Source organism: Pimephales promelas, chromosome 21, assembly GCF_988280905.1.
Source record: "Pimephales promelas chromosome 21, fPimPro1.hap1.1, whole genome shotgun sequence".
NCBI lineage: Eukaryota > Metazoa > Chordata > Actinopteri > Cypriniformes > Leuciscidae > Pimephales > Pimephales promelas.
The window spans coordinates 27,261,373-27,286,372 of NC_142789.1; the positions used below are offsets into that span (position 1 = coordinate 27,261,373).

The 25,000-nt window shown below is 35.9% G+C and overlaps 1 protein-coding gene and 1 long non-coding RNA gene across 4 annotated transcripts in view; both read left to right on the forward strand.

The window, feature by feature from the left end:
• Positions 1–25,000, forward strand: part of LOC120480829 (uncharacterized) — a 159,901-nt gene that overhangs the window by 66,522 nt on the left and 68,379 nt on the right. The window lies entirely within an intron of this gene.
• Positions 1–25,000, forward strand: part of epha8 (eph receptor A8) — an 89,004-nt gene that overhangs the window by 14,266 nt on the left and 49,738 nt on the right. For all 3 annotated transcript variants that reach the window (XM_039673967.2, XM_039673968.2, XM_039673969.2), the window contains exon 3: positions 18,706–18,770. In XM_039673967.2, the coding sequence (XP_039529901.2) occupies positions 18,706–18,770 (65 nt within the window). The remainder of the gene's footprint in view (positions 1–18,705; positions 18,771–25,000) is intronic.

Below are 25,000 nucleotides of genomic sequence, written 5' to 3' on the forward strand. Positions count from 1 at the left end.
ACTTTTGCTTCTCTGTTATTAACTTTCAGCAAGGCATGTCAATTTCTTTATATAACTACATTTACACATTTAATTCATCTCGTTTATTATAAAATATAATGTATTATAAATTAAAATATGTGACAAATATATTTCTTAATTCTGTTGATTTTTTTTTTACATATGTAATTAATTTAATTTAATATAAAATATAATGTTATAAATTAAAATACATTACAAATATATTATAAATCATCCTATGAATTATATTCTGTTCCATTGATTTTCTTTACAAATATACAGTACATTTACATATTAAAGTAATCAAATTTATTAAAAAATATATGTTATAAATTAAAATATATTATAGTCATCCCATGAATTTCATGTATTCTATTCTATTGATTCTTTGCATGTGTACTTTATTACTTAAATTAATCTAATTTATTCTAAAAATGTTATAAATGAAAATATATTACAAATGTATTATACATTCGTCCTATACATTCTATTCTATTCAAATGATTTTCTTTACAATCATACATTCACACATTAATCTAATTTCTTATAAAATATAGTATGTCATAAATAAAAATGTAAGAAAAATATATTATAAATTCATCCTATAAATTTTATTGTATTCTATTGATTTTCTTTACAATCATAGGTTTACGTATTAAATTATTCAAATTTCTTATAAAATATAGTATGCCATAAATAAAAATATATGAAAAATATATTATTAATTCATCCTATGTATTCTATTTTATTGATTGTCTTTACATATGTATTTATTAAATTATTCTAATTTATTCTAAAAATGTTATAAATTAAAATATATTACAAATGCATTATACATTCGTCCTTTGAATTCTATTCTATTCGAATGATTTTCTTTACAATCACACATTTACACACTATATTTTTATAATAAAAAAAATAGATTAATTTAATGTCATAAATAAAAATATATTATAAATTCATCCTATGAATTCTATTCTATTATATTGATTTTCTTTACAATCATACGTTTACAAATTAAATTAATCTAATTTCTTATAAAATATAATATGTAATAAATCAAAATATATGTAAAATATACATTAAATTCATCCTAATTCTGTTCTATTCTATTCTGTTGATTTTCTATAAACCTCAAAGGTTCTAATTCATAAACACTTGCACATCTGTAAATTTGTTTCATGTATTGAATCAGTATCAGTATTTGTGGATAAAGTGCAATATGAGCATTAAGTTGATGATTTGGAAAGAAACGGCTGTGTTTTACGTGTCCGTCCACACACGGGCAGGCATTATTGAAAACCCGTTGCATTCGTCAGGGGCTGATCTCTGTTTTGTTGTCATATCATATTTGTTTGCTGTGTGGACGGGAAGCATTTATGACCTCATGACCTCACCCAGCCTGTGTGTGTGTGTGTGTGTGTGTGTACGTGACTGCTTCTCATCTCAGGCTCAGGGTTTGCGTGTGGCCGAGGCTGTAGCTTGACACGCATGCTCCACTCAGACACTAAGTGAACACACGGTTTGCGTGATATTTCTGCCTCTCCAGTCACTGTCACAAACGGTTCAATACAGCGTGAAGCCCGCTGGGGTGAGAGAGAGAGAGAGGGAGAGCGAGCGAGTGAGGGAAAAACACTCTAGATGAGAGTTGTGCTCCCAAACAAGGAGACCGGGGCTAGTTTTCACACAGAGAAGTTGTCACAATAGCTTCATCTCAGACGTTTTTGCTTAGCAATGCAGCATTATATATTTGTCAAATCTGTCTGGTGAACAAGTTCCAAATATTTAATAGCTTTTTTTTTTATAGTCAAGACTTTACGGTTTGTTTTCGTATTATTACTTTCAGAAATAAACCTTCCCTGAAGAATATACTGTGACAACTTGCCCCGGTCTGCTTTATAGAAACAAACCTTTCAATCTCACCTTTAATTTAACAGCAGACGCTTTCAAAAACATCTCGGTAGAAATTTGTTCTGAACGAGTTGCAGTGACAAAAGACAACAAGGCACCTATTTTTGAGCTTTCAATCGACGAGACGCATGTTTGAAATTCAGAATAACTGTGTTCTTGAATGCGACACTGCTCGGTGCATTACTGCTGATGCATTTGCTATTTTGTTGAATTGTTCCATTAACCTGCACAGAAGTCTTTTGAAAATCCTTGTTGAAAAAAACCTATAAAGTACTTTCGTGCGAGTGTGATTAAGCCAGAGTTTGTGTTGCATTGCATAAACATCCAAGAGATTTTCCTCCATTGTGTTGTTGTTCATATTCTCGTGTAAAAGATGAATCGTGTCGCCAGAGACGCTAAAACTCAATGTTTTTTTGGTCGTGATTAAAAAGGCATTGGAAAATGTTGACATGGAGTGCACTTACAGAGAGAGAGAGAAGTGTTTATGAAGTCAGAGAGAGCTCTATAATAATTGTAAGAGAAATTATACTTTGTTTTTTATGATCAGCCATGCAGTCAGACATACTGTACTCAAATATAATGGTAATGGATCATTTTGTGAAGACAATGTGAAGTGACGCATGAGTTTCTGCTCAAGTCTTTGGTTTTCTCTTTATTAATGTAATTTATTTTATTGTGTTATTTATTTGTTTTTTATTTTATTTTATTCAGATATATCCAATTAATTTTAAAACCAAATTGCTGATGGCTTGAAGACAAGTGTAAAGACAAAAAAAAAATTTATTGTAAAGTGTTACCAAAGTTGTTGTTTTTTTAAGTGTCTTCCACTATGTGTTTTTTTTAGATTGGCCCTTAATCTTATCATCATTGGAACATTTATCAGTGTATGTGTGAAATTTATATGAAAAACTAAACCAGTTTAGTCAGACAGTTTCTCAAAGACCCTTTGCATGTTGAAATGAATGAAATCTTGCTTGAAGAGTGAATTTTTTCCATGCATGTGATTGGCACCTTTCTGATGAGGAAAGATTAGCGTGAATGTTGTTTTGTGAGATATTAATGTTCACAGCTGTTTTTAAGTTTGTAAGAAATGCAAAAAGTTGTTGATTTTGTGCTTTTACAAACTGCAAAAAACTTATTTTAATACAGTCAAGTAACTGTTATAATATTTTATTCATATTTTTTATATTTTCTGTTTTCATTTTCAAAGTTTTTTTATTTCAATTTGTTTAATAGTTTGTTTATTTTATTATACGCGTCTCACTGTAAAAAAATATTGTTGGTTTTAACTTAAAGTAAGTAACCTGGTTGCCTTAAAATTTTAAGTTGGTTGAACTGGAAAAAGTGAGTTAATACAATGGGAGATTAATTTAATTATCAGAAACTCAAAATAATAAGTTATCTGAACTAAATAAATTATTTAAGTTGATTTGACAAAAGAAAAAAATGTTGTGATTACTCTTGAAAATTGTTTTTTTTACCGTGTAGTTTTTAATTAACTTTTATTTCAGTTTTAGTTATTTTAGTAACATCTAGGTAAATTAAATAAAATGAGAAAAGTTGCCTTGGCAAGTAGGTGAAATAAAATAAGGTAAAGTTTTATATATTTACTGTATATATATATGTATATAAAACTCATCTCAAGTATATTTTTTGATATTATTATTAATTTAGTTTCAGTTTTAATATAACAACCCTGCTGTATAGTACTTGATTTCAGTGTGATAAATTTAAGTGAAACCTCTTAAAGTGCAACAAACACATTTGTCAACATTCGTCTCGATCGAGATTGTGCTTCTGCATGTAGGTTACATCAAAGCTTCGATGGCTTTAAAAGCGGGAAGAAAAGTGACTGCTGAAGTGTGACAATGGGGAAAAAAATCCCATAGCAAATCCTTATCTTCCCAGGGAGCAAACAATGATTCCCGAACAGGACTGTCAAATCCCTCTCCTCTGTTATATCCATACGGGAGGCTGAGGAAAGATGCCAGTCCCGCTCTGTAATTGGGGTCTCAGCATCACAGGGTTCATGGACAATTTCAGGAGGGTTACGCACAATGTCCCAGACTTGTCCTGCTGTTTTGAGGCCTTGTACCGCCTTCCTCCTGCAGGACACATTTGCTCTGATCAGGTTAGCAGTATTTTTACTCAGCGTGTCGTGTTGATGAAATGACAGGAATGCAGTGTGTGATGATTTCTCAGATGTCCGTCCTCGCTGTGGAGGAAAAAAGCGGAGTTGAAACCTGTCTGGGGAATCTGATATTGATTGCGATCCGCTTGTGACTTTGATAAGTGGGGATTCGGAGAGACACTCGGCTGTAGTGCAGTGCTTTAGCATCTGGGATGAGAACACGTAAGGTTGTGGGTTCAGATCCCAGAGGAGAATAAGAGGGACACGGAGATCCCATAGCTTTACTCTGCATTCAGTCGTCTTACTCAGTATTACAGTCTTGGGTTTTGTTCTGTCTGCTAAAATAGATGGACTACCATTCAAAAGTTTGGAGTCAGTCCTTTTTATTTAGTTATTTTATTCAGCAAGGACACAATAAATTGATCAAAAGTGACTGTAGACATTTTTAATGTTGCAGAAAATTTCTATGAATCAAATAATCCGGATTTTTCCACAAAAATACTAAGCAGTACTATACTGGTTTCAACATCGATCATAATCAGAAATGTCAGATGTAATCATGTGACTCCAAGACTGGAGTAATGATGCTGAAACTTCAGCTTTGCATCACAGGAATAAACTACATTTTAAAATAGATATAAATAGAAAACAGATATTTTAAATTGTAGTATTTTAAAATTAAAATAATTATTTTTTAATTAAAATAAATATAATAAAAAAATCATACTGAGCCCAAACTTTTTAATAGTAGTGTACAGGAAATATCCTTTACAAATATTATTGCAAAGCTCAAACGTGCTGCGTAACACGCGAATGAACCTCATTGGTTCTTACAGAAGCTCAAACGTGATGCGTAACACGAGAATGAACCTCATTGGTTCACACACAATAACTGAACATGCTTGAGCTTGTTGAACTGATGTGTGAGTTAATGAATGTTTATATGTGAATTAAAGCCTAAATTCAATCTGTTCATCATCTACAGTGATGTAACACAATGTTGCGTGTGCTGCATCAGCTGATATATAAACCCTGTACATGATCTTCATCAGACTACACATTGCACCGTCTGTGTTTGCAGTAGTGAACGTGTGTTCGAGGATATCCAAATCAATACAGGCAGTTTGATGCTCGTGTTCAGTAGCAGGGCTTCAGACTCGATTCCAGTGGCTTAACGAGCCAACACCGGGCCCTTATGCAGGATACTACAGCACGTGATGACGCAATGTCCACCAGTAGGCTAACAGGAATAGGACAGGATAGGATCATAGAGACACAGGCAGCATATAAGAGATGAGATGACTGAGAAAATCAGGAGTAGCCTATGCGCACCTAATGCATGACGCTTAAAAAAGAGCCACTTGATGCTGTTTTTCAGGATGAAGGGATGGAGATAGAGAGAGGGAGAGATTGAGGACAAAAGGAGATAGATGGCATTCGGGCATTGTGGGAAATGGAGTATCCCACTGCAGACATAAACCAATGCCTGTGTTGAACTTTATGGCAGTGTGTGTGCTCCAGCCGGAGGGGTTTGAGTCCCGCTGACCACATGCAAACTCCCGCAGGAGCCCTCACACACTCGGAGACGCTCTACAACACCGCAGATCAGATGAAGGAACTAATCTGGTTTCATATAATTGGATTAGATTTAGTCCAATAAATATTTTTAAACCGATAGTCACCATTAATCGTGCCAGACCAGGATTAAAGGGATTGTTAGAAGATATTTTATAGAATGATTGTAACCAGACAGGGGACGTTAGCCATTGACTTCCATCAGTTATTTATCTATTTTTTACTATCGAAGTTAATGGCTACCGTCAACTGTTTGGTAACCAACGTTCTTATTTTTAACCAACTTTTTTTTTTTTGTATTTTCAAAATATCTTATTTTGTGTTGCACATACAGGTGAGTGTCCCTATTTTTAGATGTACTATCCCTTTAAGTTTTATCTAAACAGAAGACTTTTAAAGTTTAGTTTTTGCTAGACTTATTCAGAATCTTAATTAATTCATGCTTTTTACGGCTTTTCTTAATTATTCAAAAATTAAGAATGTATTTAATACAATGACATACAATAAAAGTATTAAAACAGTAGTGTATAGATTATATTTATATTATGAATATTCATGTATATTTTTAAATAAAATATCATATTAATTGTAAGAAATTCATTCTTACAAAAGTAGTTTAAAAAAAGAAGACAGTTAAGTTAGTTTTATATTTTATTATTATAATATTTATAAAAGTAAAAACAGTATGTGTGTGTGTATATATATATATATATATATATATGTATATATGTATATATATATATATATATATATATATATATACAGTATATATATATATATATACACAGTGTATATATATATATATATATATATATATATATATATATAAAAATATACAGTATATGATGTATACAATATATATATATATATATATATATATATATATATATATATATATGATATTATAAGTTATAATATATAATATAACTCAAAAGGAAAACATCAAACTATTCTGAAATAATGGTGTACAGAGAATATTAAGCTACTTTTTACTTGTTTGCTACACATCATAGTCCTTAATACCATAACTACCATATATGAAATCAGTATAAATACAAATATTTTACCGATTTTACTCATTTCTAAAAGAATCAAGTCTTCTTTTTTCATAATTTTCTTTGTCCTTTTTTGTCACTGGCCTGTTTATAGAATTGTTCAGATTCATAAAATAAGATTGGAGTTTAAATACAGATTTATTGACATGGAGTCACATTCAGTGTTTTGCGGCGGGCTCTTCAGGTGCTTTCTTGCGTCTGAGATTGAATTGGGGAATATTTTGAGTCTAGAAGATTCTTCTGTGCTGCGTCACGACGCAAAACAGTGTGATGCAGCGCTCCTAAAACTCTGTCTGATCCTCAGTGATGGATTTCTCCCTCTCTTTTCATGGTGGAAATGTATTTTAAAGCTCATAATCTGCACATAAATCAAAGGTTTAACCTAATTCGGCGATGAGGTGAACGTGGTGGAAGTCTACAGTGAGATCTCCACAACCAAACACGCTCTCGCCGCAATATTGATGCTTCGCGCTCGCACATTCATCACATTAAAATGTGACGAATAAGTTCATCATTTAAAGCCAGTGCAGATGCTAGAGAAGGTAGAAAAATTAATAAAGATTATTTGAAAGAGAGAAGAGCAGCAAACAGAGCTCATTCTGAGGAAAAAGATTTATTTAATATCTCTTTCACCCCGTTGCATCACCGACAAGTTTTTTAGTCTGCATCCCAGATTATTGGAAAAAATATCTAAAGGTTTAATAGAGGTGTGAGCGAGGCTTGATATTTCTCATACGTTAATATAAATAATTACCAGCAAAAACTTGTTTACTTAAACAACACACTTTCCCGAGGCCTTTAAATCGGTGGAAAATCAAGTTATAGTTTGATGATGAAAGAAATAATCTCTTTTTCCAAGCATTGAGTTTTAATATCATTTGTTTATGTGTGTGTGCGTCATTTATTTTTAGACTTTTTATTGAGAAACGTAACCAGTGCCATAGTGTCATATCAGCGGCGATGTGGCTTTGAAACGCATTGGCCATTTTCAGTCGAGCGTGTCTTGTCATTTCACGGGGTGCGACTGGAATTGTCCCACGCATACGTGCCGTTCTATCAGCGAGAGATCGTTTAGTATCTACTCTATTGTACTGGACTTATTTCCATTAAATGCTATCAGAGTGTATAGATTCACCTCAGTGCTTCCATTGAATGGCAGCCCAACACTAAGGCCTTTTAAATGGATTAAAATATGTCTGTCCATGACTGTCAAAAAAGACTTATCGTTGTTCATCTGAGAAAGACTTATCCTGACTGTTGTATGAGAAATCGTGCATTGCTTTAAGGGATTTACTGATTTAGTCAAATGATTTTGTCTGACGTGCTGAATGTGAACACAAATCGGGCTTATGTTTGTCAAGCCAAGGAAACTGAAGAAAGTGAATTTGTAAGCAATGTAGATGTAGAGACGGCGCAGGCCTCCCGAAGAGCATGAAGAGGATCTTTCGGTGACTTTGAAGAGTATCTTTTAGAAACAGACGGACACTATCAGAGAGTTTGGTGGGCCGGAATCAGTTTCAGAAGAGTGTAAAGGCCCAATCACACACAGGACCATAATAATGTATTTCTAAAAATCGTTCCAAATATAAAAGAAAAGTCCACATCACACACTGTAAAAAAATATTGTTGGTTTAACTTAAAGTAAGTAACCTGGTTGCCTTAATTTTAAGGTCATTGAACTGGAAAAAGTGAGTTAATACAATGAAGGAGATTAATTTAATCATCAGAAACTCAAAATTATATGTTATCTCAACTAAATAAATTATTATAAAGTTGATTTGACAAAAGAAAATATGTTGTGATAACAAATATTGAAAATATTTTTTTACAGTGACGGCACTGAGAAACGATATCGTTGAAATCACTTTTTATTTTTCCAGCTGATGAATGATAAATAGCATTTAAAGTGGCAGGCGACAAAACAGCAGCGCACGTTAATATAGTTAACGTTATAGTTATAATTTTTGCAGTGAACAGGCCTTAAAGGTGCCTTGTGTCAAAAAAAATCAAATCATAATCCATATTCCATAGCAGATGGGGGCAGTATACCTCCAGAAAGTGAGTTGTGCCGCATTTTTTGGATATTTTAAACCTCAATTCTTACACATGGCACCTTTAAGACACAGAAATGCTCGAATTACTTGGGGAGTGACATGCACATGCTAATATTATTTTCATTTTGGTTTAAAATGCGCATTAACCAAAATGATGTGTAATGCAAGTGTCATTTTTATCATCTCAATGATCGAAACATTTCATTTTCCACAGGAATGTTGTAGATGTGAATTTAAACATTTTATTTGAAAAATTCGTAAATTCTTCCAATTGTTCACTTCTCAGCTACTACTGAAATCTCAAGAATAATTCTCTGTAATTAAGTCAAGATGGTGCTAGTTTAGCATTAGCCTACATTGAGACATTAACTACAATCTGTTGTTGTGTTATTGACACTGCTTTTACAGTTAAGCATATTTACTTCTTTATTATAGAAATACGATTTATTATAATACCAGTGTATAGTATCTGTGTTCAGATATTAAAAGTGAAATTAGTCCATAATCTACATGCATTAAACATAGTGATATTTCTATGAAATATGTATAATATTTAGACGGGGATATATAGGATGGGACTTGATTTTTTGTGGGAATTGATTGGATTGTGGAAATATCTAGAAACAGTATTTACTAGTTAAGCTGGTTTAGTTGGTGACCAGCTTTGCGTTTGCAGACGTTTTTTTTCCCCCCACTGGTCTGATTGTTTACTTTAATACTAATGCTGTTAAACACCTGTAAACTAGTTGCAGCGATGTTTAACTAATCGAGAAACGCGTGTTTATGATACTTTTATGAGTTCATTTCATTTTTAATAGATATCTGAAAAATGTAATGCTGTAATTACTTTTTATGTAATTACAATGTTTATTTTTTTTACATCTTAATGCAATGTTTAATTTATTGAAAAATTTTATCATATTTTATTTTATTTTGACCTGACATACCTTATAAGTATACTTAATGTCTAATGTGTTTCTCAATTAACACAGCTTTTAATTTAACATTTAATTCAAATTTACTTTCTAAATACAGGAGTGTGTTCAATTAGCTTTTTCTGTGGTATCATTGTAATGAAATTTCTGTGGTATATAGAAAGTGTCACCAGTTGTGTGGTTTAGAAGAATAATGTAGGGCTTGATTTGAATTGATTGGATCATGAAAAGTGGTAGAATTGAACAGATTTGGGAATTTATAGCCTACATTGAGACTGTGAAAGGTCAGAATCGTTTATGAACATGAATTCCCCGCTCATTACTGCCACTGACTAACTAAAGCAACACTGCATGTTCCACATAGTAGTTTTGCTGTACTTTCCCTCATCCAAAAATAGCTTTGCAGGTCTTTTGGCGAACTCTCCCCGCGGGCCGTCCGGCTTTGACGTGTCCACTGTGTCCTCCAGGGACAGACGGAGGCTTGTGTTCATGTATCCTCAGGTCTTCGCTCACCTCAGACTGAGAAGAACACGAAGCGTTGGCGTAAACCGATCCGTCAGACAGACAGTCTGCCGAAATAATTGAAGTGTGAGCCGTGGAGGAGAACAGACGTGGTGTGCCGTACAGCGGGGGAATTTATCTCCGTTTCTCGACGCCTTCCACAATTCATTACAGTCCACTGAAGTCGTCCTCATCTAAAAGCATCCGGATATTGGACGCGGGCAAATAGTGGCCATCTAATGACCGTTTCCCGTAGCGTGATGCGTTTTCAGTCGAGGGCCTCTGGAGCCTCAAGGAGAGATCGTGAAATGAGTCCTCAAGGATTTCTCCGCTTCAGATGATAAGATGATAAACAGAATGTTGTTTTAAACGTCGTGTCGCTCCAAGACTCCCCGCAGAAGCTCTCTGTCGAGCGCGAGGGTGTTTAGACGTCCTGCCTTTGTTGTTTTCCTTGTGAAGTGTTGAAAGGATGTGTCATTTCAAACAGAGAGAGATGGCTGCTTTTCCGCCTGAGAAACAAAAGCACGGGCACACAGTCGCTGTGTGAAATCCGAAGTCAACTTAATTATAGTGGAGAAAACAATATTTGTCAGATCAGCTTCCTGGTTAGGAGTCCTAACGTGAAATTTGCCTTAATCAGTTGCAGTATACGGAGAGGACGGGGAACAGGCAGCTGGAAACAGACCGTAGTGTAGTTGGTGACCAGTCGCAATAGTTATTAGTGCTTTTGATAAAACACCATTAATGTTACACCTTGTCCTGAGCATTTGAAAATGTGCTTTGGATAATTAAAATTCACAGCAAAATAAACAAACATGGAAATATATATTTAATTCTCTTGTTGATTCCTCCCCCGTTTGCATTATTCACACATCTAGTCATTAAAAATACATTCCATGCTAATGATAAACATTATGTTCCTATTCCCATCAGGATGGCATACATATCTCATTAGGAAAAGCTTTACATTTTTAGCCCAGAATGAATTGTTCTTAATTGCTCTGGTGGGGAGATCCTGTGCCATTTTATGGATTTTTATTTGTAATTTTTTTTATTTGCTATATACTCAGATTTGTGTTGAGAAAACTGAAATTTTACTGGTTTTAATATAGATAAATATTATAAATACGGCCATCTTATTAGGAAAAGCTTTACATTTTTTAGGCCAAAATGCATTGTGCTTAAAGCGGTAGTTCACTTTGAAATTCATTTTTGGTATGTTTTAGCTTACCTCAAGGGCATCCAAGATGTAGGTGTCTTTGTTTCCTCAGTATTTTCTATTTTGATATTTTTAGGTCAAACCGACTGACTAGGGATGCACCGATATGACAATTTTGGCCGATACCGATAACCGATAATTCTTTATATTTGAAAGCCGATAACCGATATTTTGGCCGATAAATCTAAATCCAAATTTTTAGACAATTTTCCTCATTGATTTTCCTCATTGAAAGCCAAGATACAAACACAATTATGATGTTCTTATTTTAATGTTGTGTAGCCGATATGACACACTTGCTCTGCACATTTTGCACTTTAACTGGATTTTAAAGTGATTTCAATCATTTTTCAAGCAATTTAAAAGCATCATGTTGAACAGTGCACATCTAAAGTGCCTCAGCTGAAGGAAATAATACATTATTATTTTGCTTTTAAGATATCGGCTAGATGTTCTTATTGGGCCGATAACGATAACATTAAAAATGATCATATATCGGCCGATACCGATAATGTGGCCGATGTATCGTGCATCCCTACGACTGACTGACAGACAAGAACGGTTTAACCTAAAAATATCAAAATTGAAAATACTGTGGAAACAAAGACTCCTACATCATTCAAAGTGAACTCTCCCTTTAATCGACTGTTGACGGGACATTTCCTGGCCGCGCTGAGACCAGTGCTTCACCTGTGCCGTGTTAGATCCAGTGTTCAGGCCACGAAGCCTGAAAGATGGAAAAGTGAACCACTGCCCGCGGGACGTCTCAGTTTGTGAATGAGCACAACTGTAAACTTATTTCAGAGCAGGTCGGTGACTTTTCTGTTTTTGATGGATAGACACTTTAAAATTACATTTTCTGAGGGGGCAAAAGATTAAAAATGATTTTAGAAAGTGTATACCTGATTCCCTGGAGACATGCTTTTGTTCAAGAAAGTCATTCGTCACCGCTGACAGGCATTTCCATGTGTAATTGTGACATGAAATAGGCTGTTGTAAGAGGCCCTAACGGCTGGACTATATTTATATTGTACAATATGTATAGCAAACAAATTTGCTAAAACGAATCAGACGTCTCAACTTTGAGGAGACAGTTTGATGTTTTTTTTAGGTTTCTCAGCTATAAAGCTGCTTTTATTGATCTGCATTAAGGTGGACATTGATGCAATTTTCTTCTAGAAACAAACTTGTATTATTATCACTGTGAAGCTGCTTTGATACAATCTGTATTGTAAAAAGCGCTATATAAATAAAGGTGACTTGACTTGACATGTGCACAGTGCAGTGTGACAAAAATGTGAGGTTTTGTCATGCTACACACATGCACATTTAAATTCTTTATTTGAATTAAAAGATAAGCATATATCATGGCATAATCCAGATTTGACAAAAAGATGTACAACAGCAGCCAATGTCTCAGTCCATTATGCACATTTAAGGGTAAAGGTGGCACCTACGCCTCCATATGTAGAGGCTACCAATCACTGCTGATGCAGAGCAATATCTTGCCAGTTTTTTGGCCTTGTTCTTATCTAGTCCACACACAACTTGTGCACATGGCCTAAACTACCAAAAAGGAGGGCAATAACTACAAGTATAGCCAAAGTTATTGAAGACATTGTACCATGGTTGATATTTCAATAGTTTTGAAGCATAGCAGTTGTCCATGTCCATGACCAATTTCTATTATTGTAACGGCTTTGGTGTGTCCATTAATTATGACTATGGGCCCTATTTTAACGATCTGAAACGCAAGTATCAAGTAACTTTGTGTGCGGATCTTGGGCGCTGTTGCTATTTTACCTGCGGGATATATGACTCTTGCGCCCGACGCAAGTTTAAAAGGGGTTGGTCTGAAGTCGCTTCATTATTCATAGGTGTGGTTTGGGCGTAACGTAAAATAAACCAAACAGAGCGTCATCCAACATACCCTTTAAAGGAGTAGTTCACTTTTAAAAAAACCTTTGCTGATAATTTACTCACCCCTATTTCATCCAAGATGTCCATGTCATTCTTTCTTCAGTCGAAAAGAAATTAAGGTTTTTGATGACAACATTCCAGGATTTTTCTCCATATAATGGACTTCAATGGGAACCAAACGGTTCAAGGTCCAAAAGACAGTTTCAGTGCAAACTGTTCAGGACTTTATATGATTTCAGACGATGAATAAGGGTCTTATTTAGCGAAATGATCACTCATTATGTATGGTATGGTATGGTATTTAAAAAAAAAAACAAAGTTTAAGTTTTATAAGCTCAAATGGCAAGGTGCGCATGTTGCATGGTGGATTGTTATTATTATGGCGAATTTAACAGATGCGCACCAGGAGCGTTCACAGCCGAGGAGACTGATGTTCTTGTCAGGGCAGGGAAAGACAGAAGTGACATCGTATGGGGATTGGAGAAACCACCCAAATCAGCTTCAGTTAAACAGGCGTGGAGGAAAAAAAACTGAATTTTTTTACATCTTCATGGACACCTTCCTTGCTCGCGTTGAGCACCCGCTACATTATGGCCAAGCATGCGCACTTAAAATAGCATTATGAACAACGTGCCACTGACTTTAGACCAGTTTATTTTTCTGGTCAGTGGTGGAATTGTTTTCTGGAAGTGTAAAATAGCACTAGGGATTGTTTACGCCGAATCACGTCTCCTTTTCGCGCTGACCCGCCCAGGGAGCGCAAGTTCATTTCCTAGTTTACCGATGGTACACACGGCGCAAAATAGGAATTAGACATGCGTCAGTGTACAAGTCATTTGCACCGGGTGCAAAATATGGCCCAGATGTATCTGTAAAGTGTATTTGGAAAGTGATTTATGGCAGTTTCCAATGTAGTGCGCTGTTCGTGTGGAGGTGAGAATCTGTTATAATGGATTGTACACACACACACACACTGAAGCTTGGCACTCTTAGTTTTAAGTCTGTGAAAATAGCCCCTGAATGCATTTAACCTACACAGTGTCACTGCCAGTGCTCTACTAGTGTATGAAACATGTTGACGGACGCACAGATGCTAGCGCTTCTGTCCTGTAGTGTGTTCTTGGCATCTCTGTTTTGAAAGCAGCTGTTCTACTGTCACACTACCACAGATAAATGTTAAGTTAGTAGCAGCGCTGCCTCTTCTTTTAGTTACTTACTCCTCAACACCGGTTTGTAGGAAGGAGCCAAAGAGCGAGAGGGAGGGAGAGAGAGAGATAGAGGCCATCTGTTCCTACTTTCTGACCCAGTGCTCTCATCAGGAACAGCCTTTCTAAATTAGAAGTCCAATCACTGAGTGCACTAATACTGCTGATTACAACACGTGCTCCCTGCGAGCGAGGGATGGAGAGAGACAGATCAGAGAGAGCTGAGAAAGTTCTCTAAGTAGAAAATTAACCAAAGTGATGACATTTAAAAGAAAGGCAAAAAAAATTGCACAGACAACCTGGTAATGAACAGAGAGGTTCCCTGGAGTACTGTATGCTTTTACATTTAAAATACAAGAAGAAGAGCTCATCTGATGTACAGGGGTCTTTAGTTAGAGCGGTCAATTCATGTTAATGCATTTCATTCCTTTTTAAGGACAGAAAACTAAATAAAAGGCCTGTGATTAAGTTTAGTAGCATAAATGTACTGTATTTACATTTATTAATTTAGCTAACGCTTTTATCCAAAGCGACTTACAATTGCTATATATGTCAGAGGTCGCACACCTCTGGAGCAATTAGGGGTTAAGTGTCTTGCTCATGGTGTCTCACAGTGGATTCAAATCCGGGTCTCTCACACCAAAGGCATGTGTCTTATCCAATGCGCCACCACCACCCAGCACCCATATCCCAGCAATATAGAAGCAATCGTTCTTCAAACAGATTCTATATTTCTGGTTACACTTTATAATAAGGTTTCATTTGTTAAAGTTGGCATTTAAATATATTTTATATTAGGGGCCTATTATACCTATTAGAACCGCTTGTGGGAAAGTTATGAAATTTGGCACATTGATAGAGGACAGTCTGATCTTTAACCACAGCAATTTTGGAGTCTCTCGGTCAATCTAGCGCCACCAACTGTCCAAATTTGCAGTCACTTTTATGCTCATAACTTTTGAACTGTAAGGGCTAGAAACAATATTATGGTATGTGTCTTTGGTACCATGGCCTGAAGGTACTGAACGTTGTCACCTTGGGGTTAAAAGTTATGATGAAGTTTAAAAAATGTTAAAAGCTTTTGTTGCATGTTGGCTATTGTAATAAAACTGGTCTTAGTTGATTCCTTGTGTCATGCTGAGGACAACGATACCAATTTTGCAGTAGACAAATTCTATTTGACACTTTTTCTTTTTCTTTGAAATACTGTGTTTACCAAATAATGCAGTTTTGGGAGTAGATTGATAGTATAAAGATTTGTTTTTTTTTATCTGAGAGTAGTTTTATTAGGTTTTATTACCCAACTAGCCAGCATTTGAGAATTACAACAACATATATATATATATATATATATATATATATATATATATATATATATATATTTATTATTTGGTCACTCTTTGGCGACTCCAGTGGTCAAGTAATTTGTAAAACCGATTTATACTGAACGAGAGGACTCACATTTTCAACATCTAAAGTCTTTGTGCTTTCAATTGTGTTCTGTGTTAACTTTTTCACTCAAATAAAGATCAATCTGTTATGTGCGTTTCAGATGGCAAGATACACATATAATGACAGACACTGGAGTAGTCAAACAAACCACTGGTCTGTGTAAATGTCTCTTGACAGTTGTCTGGATAGATTTGATGGCAGTAGTGCTGTTCTACCTCAGGCCTGCTGTATGTGAGACAATAACTGTATTTATCAGCACTTTGATCTCTGAAACTTTGCTGACGTTTGACGTTCACCAACAGGTACATTACATACTACATAAAAGGTGGAATCCACATAACAGGGTCTCTCTTAAAGGGATAGTTCACCCAAAAATGAAAATTCTGTCAGTAATTACTCACCATAGATATCTATATAAAGGCTAGATATGTCGTCCAGGCTGCTGGCCAATGGAGGTCGACGTCTGCACCTGGCGGCCATCTTGTCACAGGCAGCTCGCTCACTCGTAACATTGTGTTAATGGTACATGTACTATTTAAATGACCATAACTTGCTCAATTTTCTACCGATTTTCAAACGGTTTGTTTTGTTATAAACGTCAGAGATGTAGTTATGACACTGCATACAGTACTTATGAATAAAAAGTGTATAAATAAATAATCATCCAGATAATTATAGCCACGTTAATAACGTTTGTAAGAAACCAAACCGTTTGTAAATCCGTCAAGATTTCAACGAGATGAGAGTATTTATGTTTGTGCTGACCACTCATCTTACATCAGCTTGTCTGTGACAAGATGGCCGCCGGTGATGACGATAGAAACTTCGCCGTAACACATCTAGCCTTTATATACATATCTATGTTACTCACCCTCATGTTGTTCCAACCCCGTAAGACCTTCGTTCATCTTTGGAATGTGAATTAAGATATTTTCGATGAAGTCATAGCACTGGATCACTCCTGCATACTAGTCCATAGGCTTCTTGAGGGATTGAAACTTGCTGGCCTCGAAAAGTTAAATTAAATTAAAGACACGTTAAGGTTGTACGCAGACACGCGGACTTGGTGTTGTTGTGTGGAAGTGCTTCACATCGCCACCTAGCTGCCTGGAGTGCATACTACACTGAATTTCACACACTTTTGCGTCACCATATGCACGCAGATTTCCCGCCCAAAATGCTCTTCTAAACACAAAATAAAAAGTGAAAACGCAACGCTACTTTTGCGTTTTCTCTTCAAAATCATTTCCGTGTAAACATAGCCTGAATGAACACGTAATACAGAGTAATTCAGAGATTTGCGTTTTTGATGTTTGATGCTTTAAAACCCGGTTTGCGCACCCCAAAACGCCGTTGTAGTATAAACAAGCTGCCAAAACGCATAAAAAGTTTAATGTTTTTAGTTGTGTAAACAGCCTGTAGAGTAAGCCCACATGTGACCTCCATAACATTGTTAAAAACACCATTGCAGCCGCGTATAGACGTAACAAGTCAAACGCAAAGGCAACAGCAAGCTTAATTTGTTGTTTTGTGGCACCTATGGGACGCTGAAGCCGGTTTGTGTTGTCTGTTAGCGCGGGACCCGACACACGTCCATGTGGCAGCTGGCATTTTTTCAAATTGAAGGTGACTCCTTGTTTACCCATTTCCAACTAGTCGGCTGCAGTGAATGTAAAGCAGGATTCAGGGTCTCTGGGCTTATGGGGGGTAAAACTGGGTCAGGTGCACGTCTCTTCTCCACACAGATGTGCACATCTGTCACGGCTTCCCACGTCAAGTGTCCCGCCGGCAGCTCAGGGCCAGACGCGCACCACCTCTCGTGTTTCCCAGATGGATGGGAGCAGGAAGATACAGTTTACCGTGTTTATCTGCGAAAGAAATCCAGCATGATTTGGCTCTCGGATACGGTCACAGAGAGAGAAAATAGCTTGTTCCATGGTGACCTTGATTCATACCGAAAACAGGCTAGGTGTCTGGTCATCAATAAAGCCTTCGGGACGGCCCGCTGCACGTGTCAATGCTACGGCTCTACATGCTTCATCATGCTACATTTGAGCCTCGGCATAAACTACACGACAAGAAATGATTGTCTTAATCGGTACTTTTGTCTTGTTTTGACATTTTTCTTCGTTTTTCTTCATTGGACATTTTTGAAACTTCTTTTAAATCGTATTTTTATATATTTTTGGAAACCTGTAATTGTTGTTTTTATTGTATTGTAGACCTGCTTTACACTGTACAGCACTGTACAGGATACATTTACTGTATATAGTGTTTAAATGTGCGGACAAAACCAGTGAAATATCAACTGATTTGGTAACTGGAGTTCTTGTCATATTTTAGTACCATTTTATAAACTATAGCGAATAAACTATGATAATGTAAGACACGTTGAAGAATATATTTGTCTGAATATATTTTGTGTTGACCGTATAATTATGCAAAATGTTATGTTAGATGCGATTAATCATTAATATTGGAAATATTGGAATATACAAATATTTTGTTTCTAAAGTAAAACTTACTTGTAAGAAACTATATTATCTGTAAATCTGATGACTCTTGTTTTCAGATAATCTTGAATTTATTTGACTTTTATTAATATTCACTTAAAAGAATGTGTGTGTGTGTGTGTGTGTGTGTATTTATATATATATATATATATATATATATATATATATATATATATATATATATACGTGTATAATTTGAATGTCTTTGTAACGTGTTTTATTTTCAATTTACAGTGAATCTCCTGGACACAACCAAAATATCTGGAGACTGGGGCTGGCTCACATATCCTTCACATGGGGTAAGAAAATTCAGTTTCTTCATTATTATGTGTGTGTTTTTAATTTTTTACTTCAGCGAAGTGCATCATAAGAGGAAATCATTTATACTTTGACATGCCGCTTTTAATTTTGTTTTTTGTTTTTGTCAACTTTGGCTTGAACTAGTGGTTTGATTTTGGGTGGGAATACTGTGCCTCTTTGTTTGAAGATTGGCAGATAAAGTGTTTGAAATGCATTATAAATCAATGGTTATTCTTGCAGATGCCACTATGAACTTGCTCCTCAAACCAGTTTTATTTCTGATTGGCTCATTTAGTCGTTTTTAATGTCTGTAAACCTGCATTCTTTTGCATGATCACTGTTACAGTAGCTGTTTATAATTTTATGATGAGTAGGTTATGTTATAAATACGGTCCTGTTAGCAGTGTTAGAACCGGTGGCACAGAAAATAACACAGCAGCTTTAAAGTCAGCATGAAATTATAAATGACCTATTTATTTACTTATTAATTCACATTACTGGTCTTATTGTGAACAGCTGGTGCATATAAATGAATAATTCCAAAGGTCTTTGTCATTTTTTATCAAAATGTTAGAATTTGCTTCACCTATGAAACAACTTTTTATACGCAGAGGTTAAATCGGGCCAGAATGACTCAAAAATAGGCCACAAATATTTAAAGGAAAAGGACGTGTGTGTATATATATATATATATATATATATATATATGAAGAGTTCAGATGCAAAAGCCTCTTAGTGCCATTTGAAATTTTCTTCTAGAATGATCATTTTTATCAAGCTTGTATATTTAAGTTCAGTGATTTCACTTAAATGGCAATGATAATTACCTATTAATTGTTCTTTAAGTGAAATTACTGAACTTAAATATACAAGCTTGATAAAAATCATCATTAAAGAAGAAAATTTCAAATGGCATTTAGAGGCTTTTGCATCTGAACTCTTCATATATATATATATATATATATATATATATATTTGTATGTGTGTGTATGCATTTACGTGTGTGTTTATATCATGCATGTGCATTTATATCAACTCCTCTGTCCCATTTGACACATTATTCAACAACTCTCATCTGTACCATAAAAGAGAGAGAGAGAGGTGTGCGTGGGTGAGGAGAGGAGAGAGCTGGAGAAGAAAAAAGAAGGCGATGTTCAAAGTTGGCTTCATTTGCATATTCTAATGGAGAAAATGATGCATGGGGTATTGAATTAACGGCGCACAAAGTGATCTAAGCGTTGAACTGTCACAATTAGCGAGGGCTTCTGTCAGAGTCTGATGGTGGAGCGATGTCCCTTAGTGTGACGCGCCGACAATTACCAAAACACCACTGATGTACTGGAACAATCCCTCCGTTATGAGCTCGTGTGTTTAACTCCTCAAATCAAAGCTGGAGAGTCTTTCAGCAGAATATGAAAAGGGTTATTTGTACATAATGTTTTTAAATGATACTATCTTTAGTGCTTGCCTGTGCAAACGTCTCCTCCGTGATGGTAGTGAATGGATAGATGTTGTGGATATGTGATATTCTAGTCTGTTATGGCTCATGTTCCTCCTTCAGTAACTGTATTGGGTGATGTGGATAGCGTACCGTACATACACAAGGCCAAAATTGTAAGTTTGTTTGCTTGGAAAAGTAAAATCACATCTCTTTTCAACAAGTCACAAGTTTGAGGCAGAATTAGTGTAGAAAAAACATTGCATGACTTTAATACTTCAGGTTATTGATCTGGATCACAATCTAACTTTGGTTGACCAGACACCATGTTTTGACTGCTCTATTGCATCATTTATATTTTCATAAATGAGTTGTAAATTTGTAATATTATATTATATTACAGAAATACTGTCAGAAGTTTGGGGTCAATACGATTATTTTTAATGTTTAAAATTAGCATTAAAGTGATCAAAATTTGCAGTGAAGACATTGAAATATTTCAAAAGATGAGAGGCTGTGTTTTTGAACTTTCTATTAATCAAAGAATCGTGAAATCATGGTTTGCACAAAAGTATAAAGCAGCACAACTGTTTTAACATTGATAATAATAAGAAATGTTTCATGAAGGATCATGTGACACTGAAGATTGGAGTAATGATGCTGAAAATGCAGCTTTGCATCAGAGGAATAAATGAAAATAGAAAACGGTTATTGAAATTTGATTAATATTTCACAATATTTTTGTATTTATGATCAAATAAATGTAGCATTGGTGAACAGAAGAGACCTTTTTAAAAAAACATTAATAAATCTTACTGACCCCAAACTTTTGTATGGTAGGGTGACCAACTGTCCTGTTTTCCCAGGACATGTCCTGTTTTCATATAACAATATAACAATTTTCTATCCACACAGAGGAGGCATAACCTACTTTAAATGTATTGAAATTAATAAGGTATCTTTGAGTAAACTTCGAGTATCAGTTGTGTTTGCTGGGCCGAGTGTCCTGGTTTTTGGTAATCAAAATATGGTCACCCTAGCCTAGTGTGTATATAAGCGTTCAGTTTAAGCCATAAATTATGTTGCAGCTGCTAATAAAGTTACTCACCAAAGGCTATTTTAACTCCCATTTGGCACTTAGTAGGTGTTCAGTTTGTATCCTGGGTGAGCGAGAAAGCGAGTTTCTGAGAGACTGAACAGTCATAAAGGTGCACAAATGAAATGGATTTCCTCTCTTACAGAGAGCGCATTTACTACGACCTGAAAGGTAGAAAATGGGACATACATAATTCACTGAAGTGCGCATTCAATGCAAGTCAACAAGCAGTAACGCAGTAAAACTGCCAGATAACGAGCGTCCCTGTTTGCCCTCTAATTACTGTTCGTTAAATGTATTCTCAGCGAATAACGCAAACCATTTACTTGAACTTTGCCACCGTTTTACGTTTGCATCCACTCAGTCACATAAACACAGAAGACCTGGATCAGCGATTAAACCGCCTCCTGTGGGAAGCAGGCAGTTATTTCTTCTCTCAACTGTAAAAATCATTTCCACAAATACATTGCTGTGCAAGTGTGAATATGCACACTAACATAAACACCTCCTCCCCAATTATTATTTGACAGCTAGCTAAAATTAGCGGCGTGCTTTAACAGCTCTGCATTAGTTAGTGTACCTGTCTGATGTGACTGCGTCGGTCCCCACTGAAATGAGCCACGACAAATGCATCTCATTTACACGCCGCAACGCTCCCTTAGATGCATAAACTCCTGTTTGCTTCTCTAATAGCTGTATTTTTTTTAAAGCTTTTTTGTTTGTTTAGAAAAAGACCTCACTAAATCCATATGCACCTCCTATAGAAAATGTGCTCAGATTTGTCAAGATATCAAAGTCTTCAGATTAGGATCTCAGACTTTTGATTGAACATTTTGATATATTGGCTAATGGGAAACAGGAGACTCCTCAATTTGTTCTCTATTTAAACCACTTGTGATGGATGGATGGACGGACGCACGGATGGATGGAGGCCGGATGGATGGGTGGATGCATGAATGGATGGAGCACAGATGGATGGAGGACGGATGGAAGGATGGATAGATGGACGGATGGATGCATGGATGGATGCACGGATAGATGCACGGATAGATGGATGGATGCACGGATGGATGGATGGATGCATGAATGGATGGAGCATGGATGGATGGAGGACAGATGGATGTATGTATGGATGGATGCATAAATGGATGGAGCACGGATGGATGGAGGACGGATGGAAGGATGGATGGACGGATGGATGCATGGATGGATGCACAGATAGATGCATGGATGGATGCACGGATGGATGGATGGATGATAAATAGACATAGACCGACCGATTGATGGATGGATGACTGGTTGGACAGATGGATGATAGATATATAGACAGACAGATAGACCAACAGATGGATGGATGGATGGATGGATGGATAGACTGATACACAGATGGACAGATAGATGGATAGATAGACAGATGGATGGATGGATGCACGATGAAGGGATGTATGGATGGATGGATAGATGATAGATAAATAGACAGACAGATAGACCATTAGATGGATGGATGAATGGATAGACAGGTACACAGACAGATAGATAGATAGATAGATAGATAGATAGATAGATAGATAGATAGATAGATAGATAGATAGATAGATAGATAGATAGATAGATAGATAGATAGATAGATAGATGGACTGATGGATGGATTTTTTTAACAAAAAAAAACAATTGAGATATTGAAGAAATTTCGTCAGTAATTTTCAAGTTATTTTCAAGTTAATATTTCAGATCAATCATGTTATGGATTTGTTGAGAGATATTCGTAAATATAAAAATAAAGGCTTTGCAATGAGATCTTTGACTTTTAATTGATCACAAAAATTTCAAAGATAAAATGATCTGGGACGTGCGTTCATTATATAGTTCTATGGTCTTACAGTATGCCAACAATTGTCTCATTTGTCCAGTCTCTCAATCTGAGACCCTGTTGAGACGTCCATCAACATCTGAGCGATAAATGATTCCACACACGGTTCCTGTTGTCGGTCCAAACAAAATGCTGGTACATGCGGATCACGTAGATGGTAAATACAGTTTGTTTGGTAGTCTCAGGCCTGACCCTCGTGTTAAAGCGTACGCCGCTGTCTGCTGGCATCGCTATTGATGGATTAAATACCTCAGCCCGCTTTCTGCCCCTGATTCCCATTTACAAAAGGATTTGCTGCATGGACACTTTCCTCTATATCCATTCGTCTTTTTCGAGGATTCGGCACTTCCATTTCCTTCAAATTCAGTCTTCCTCTGAATGCTACGTGACTCCGGCGGTGTGCGGCGCGACACAATGCGTGTTACCGTCTGGGCCAGAAAAGAGCAGAGCACAAAGAGATGAGACTTCATATTTGACGTTTTTATGCTTGTGACGTGTTCCCTGTCACAGTGGAGGGGCCGGCGCGCAGGGAGTGTCTCGCGGGTTTCATGATAAAACGTTTTCTGTGGCAGATTGTGTCACACGAGGAGGAATTCTGCGACTCCAAGTCGCTTTACACACAGCTAAAAGAAAATGCAGCAAATCTGTCATGTGCCTTATCATATATGATGGGCTCAATGCTTGTTTAGATCCCCGAGACCAGATTGAAATTTACTTTCTCTGACTAATTCTATTATTTATGTATTATGGAATCATATTTAGAAGCAGGAGTTTGACTATCATGTACTGGAAGCTTTATCTCACTCATAATAGTAACAAATATTATATTGTGCTTTCTCTGACAGATGCTCGACACTTTTCATTTATATCTCCGTCGTGGCTCCTGGGAGGTCTGGAAGCTTGCCATATCTCACTTTATCAGCTGGATTTTATAGCTATGATTTTAGTCAAAGGCAAGAATGTATTGTTATCGGAATGATTTTAACAGTGAAGATTTGATTATGAATACCTCTACAGCAACTGCTCCTGATAGACGTGCAATACGTATGTAAAGCTGTCTGTGCTTTACTCTCTGGGATTTCATGAACTGCACTGTAGACTAAAGGCCCCTTCACAACAAGGATGATAACAATAAAGAGATAGCTCTAAAAATCGTTCGAAATATAAAAGAATGGCACAGAGAAACCGAATAAAGTGCAATGGATTTTTGTGAATTTTGTTTTAAGTTCACTTAACTTTAAAGTTGCTACATTTTTTAAAGCCTGATAAACATTCAAATGGATAGCTATTAAATTTACTGTAATGCCGAATGGCTAAATCTATTTCATAGAGACATCAGTATCAGTATTGGTATCATAAAAAGATGTCATTAAATGAATATTTTAAATATGGGCTACTGTATTTATATTCTACATTAATTTGAAGATTAAATGGGAAATTATTACAATATAAAAATATTAAAACCTTAATGTGAGGTGCAGAACAACATGCGAATAATTAATTCATCTTTTTAATTGATTGACAGCACTAATATATATGTATATATATATATATATTACATAAATGTTTTTGATAGCTTGCACTATCACATCTTCAACAAATGATTGTGTATATTTGGCACACGACTCTTTTGTACTCGTAAGTATGAATGGGAAATGAGAATGGGCTGCATTCTCAGCAGTAACCTGACAAAAGGAATAAAAGCCATCTGAAACTCCGGCCCGGGGAGATGGATTAAAATTGGATTAAACCAGCACCTTGACTATGAAATCCATCACGTTCCCTCATGCAAGTAGGAGGCTTATGGAAGTTGTGCAAGCATAAA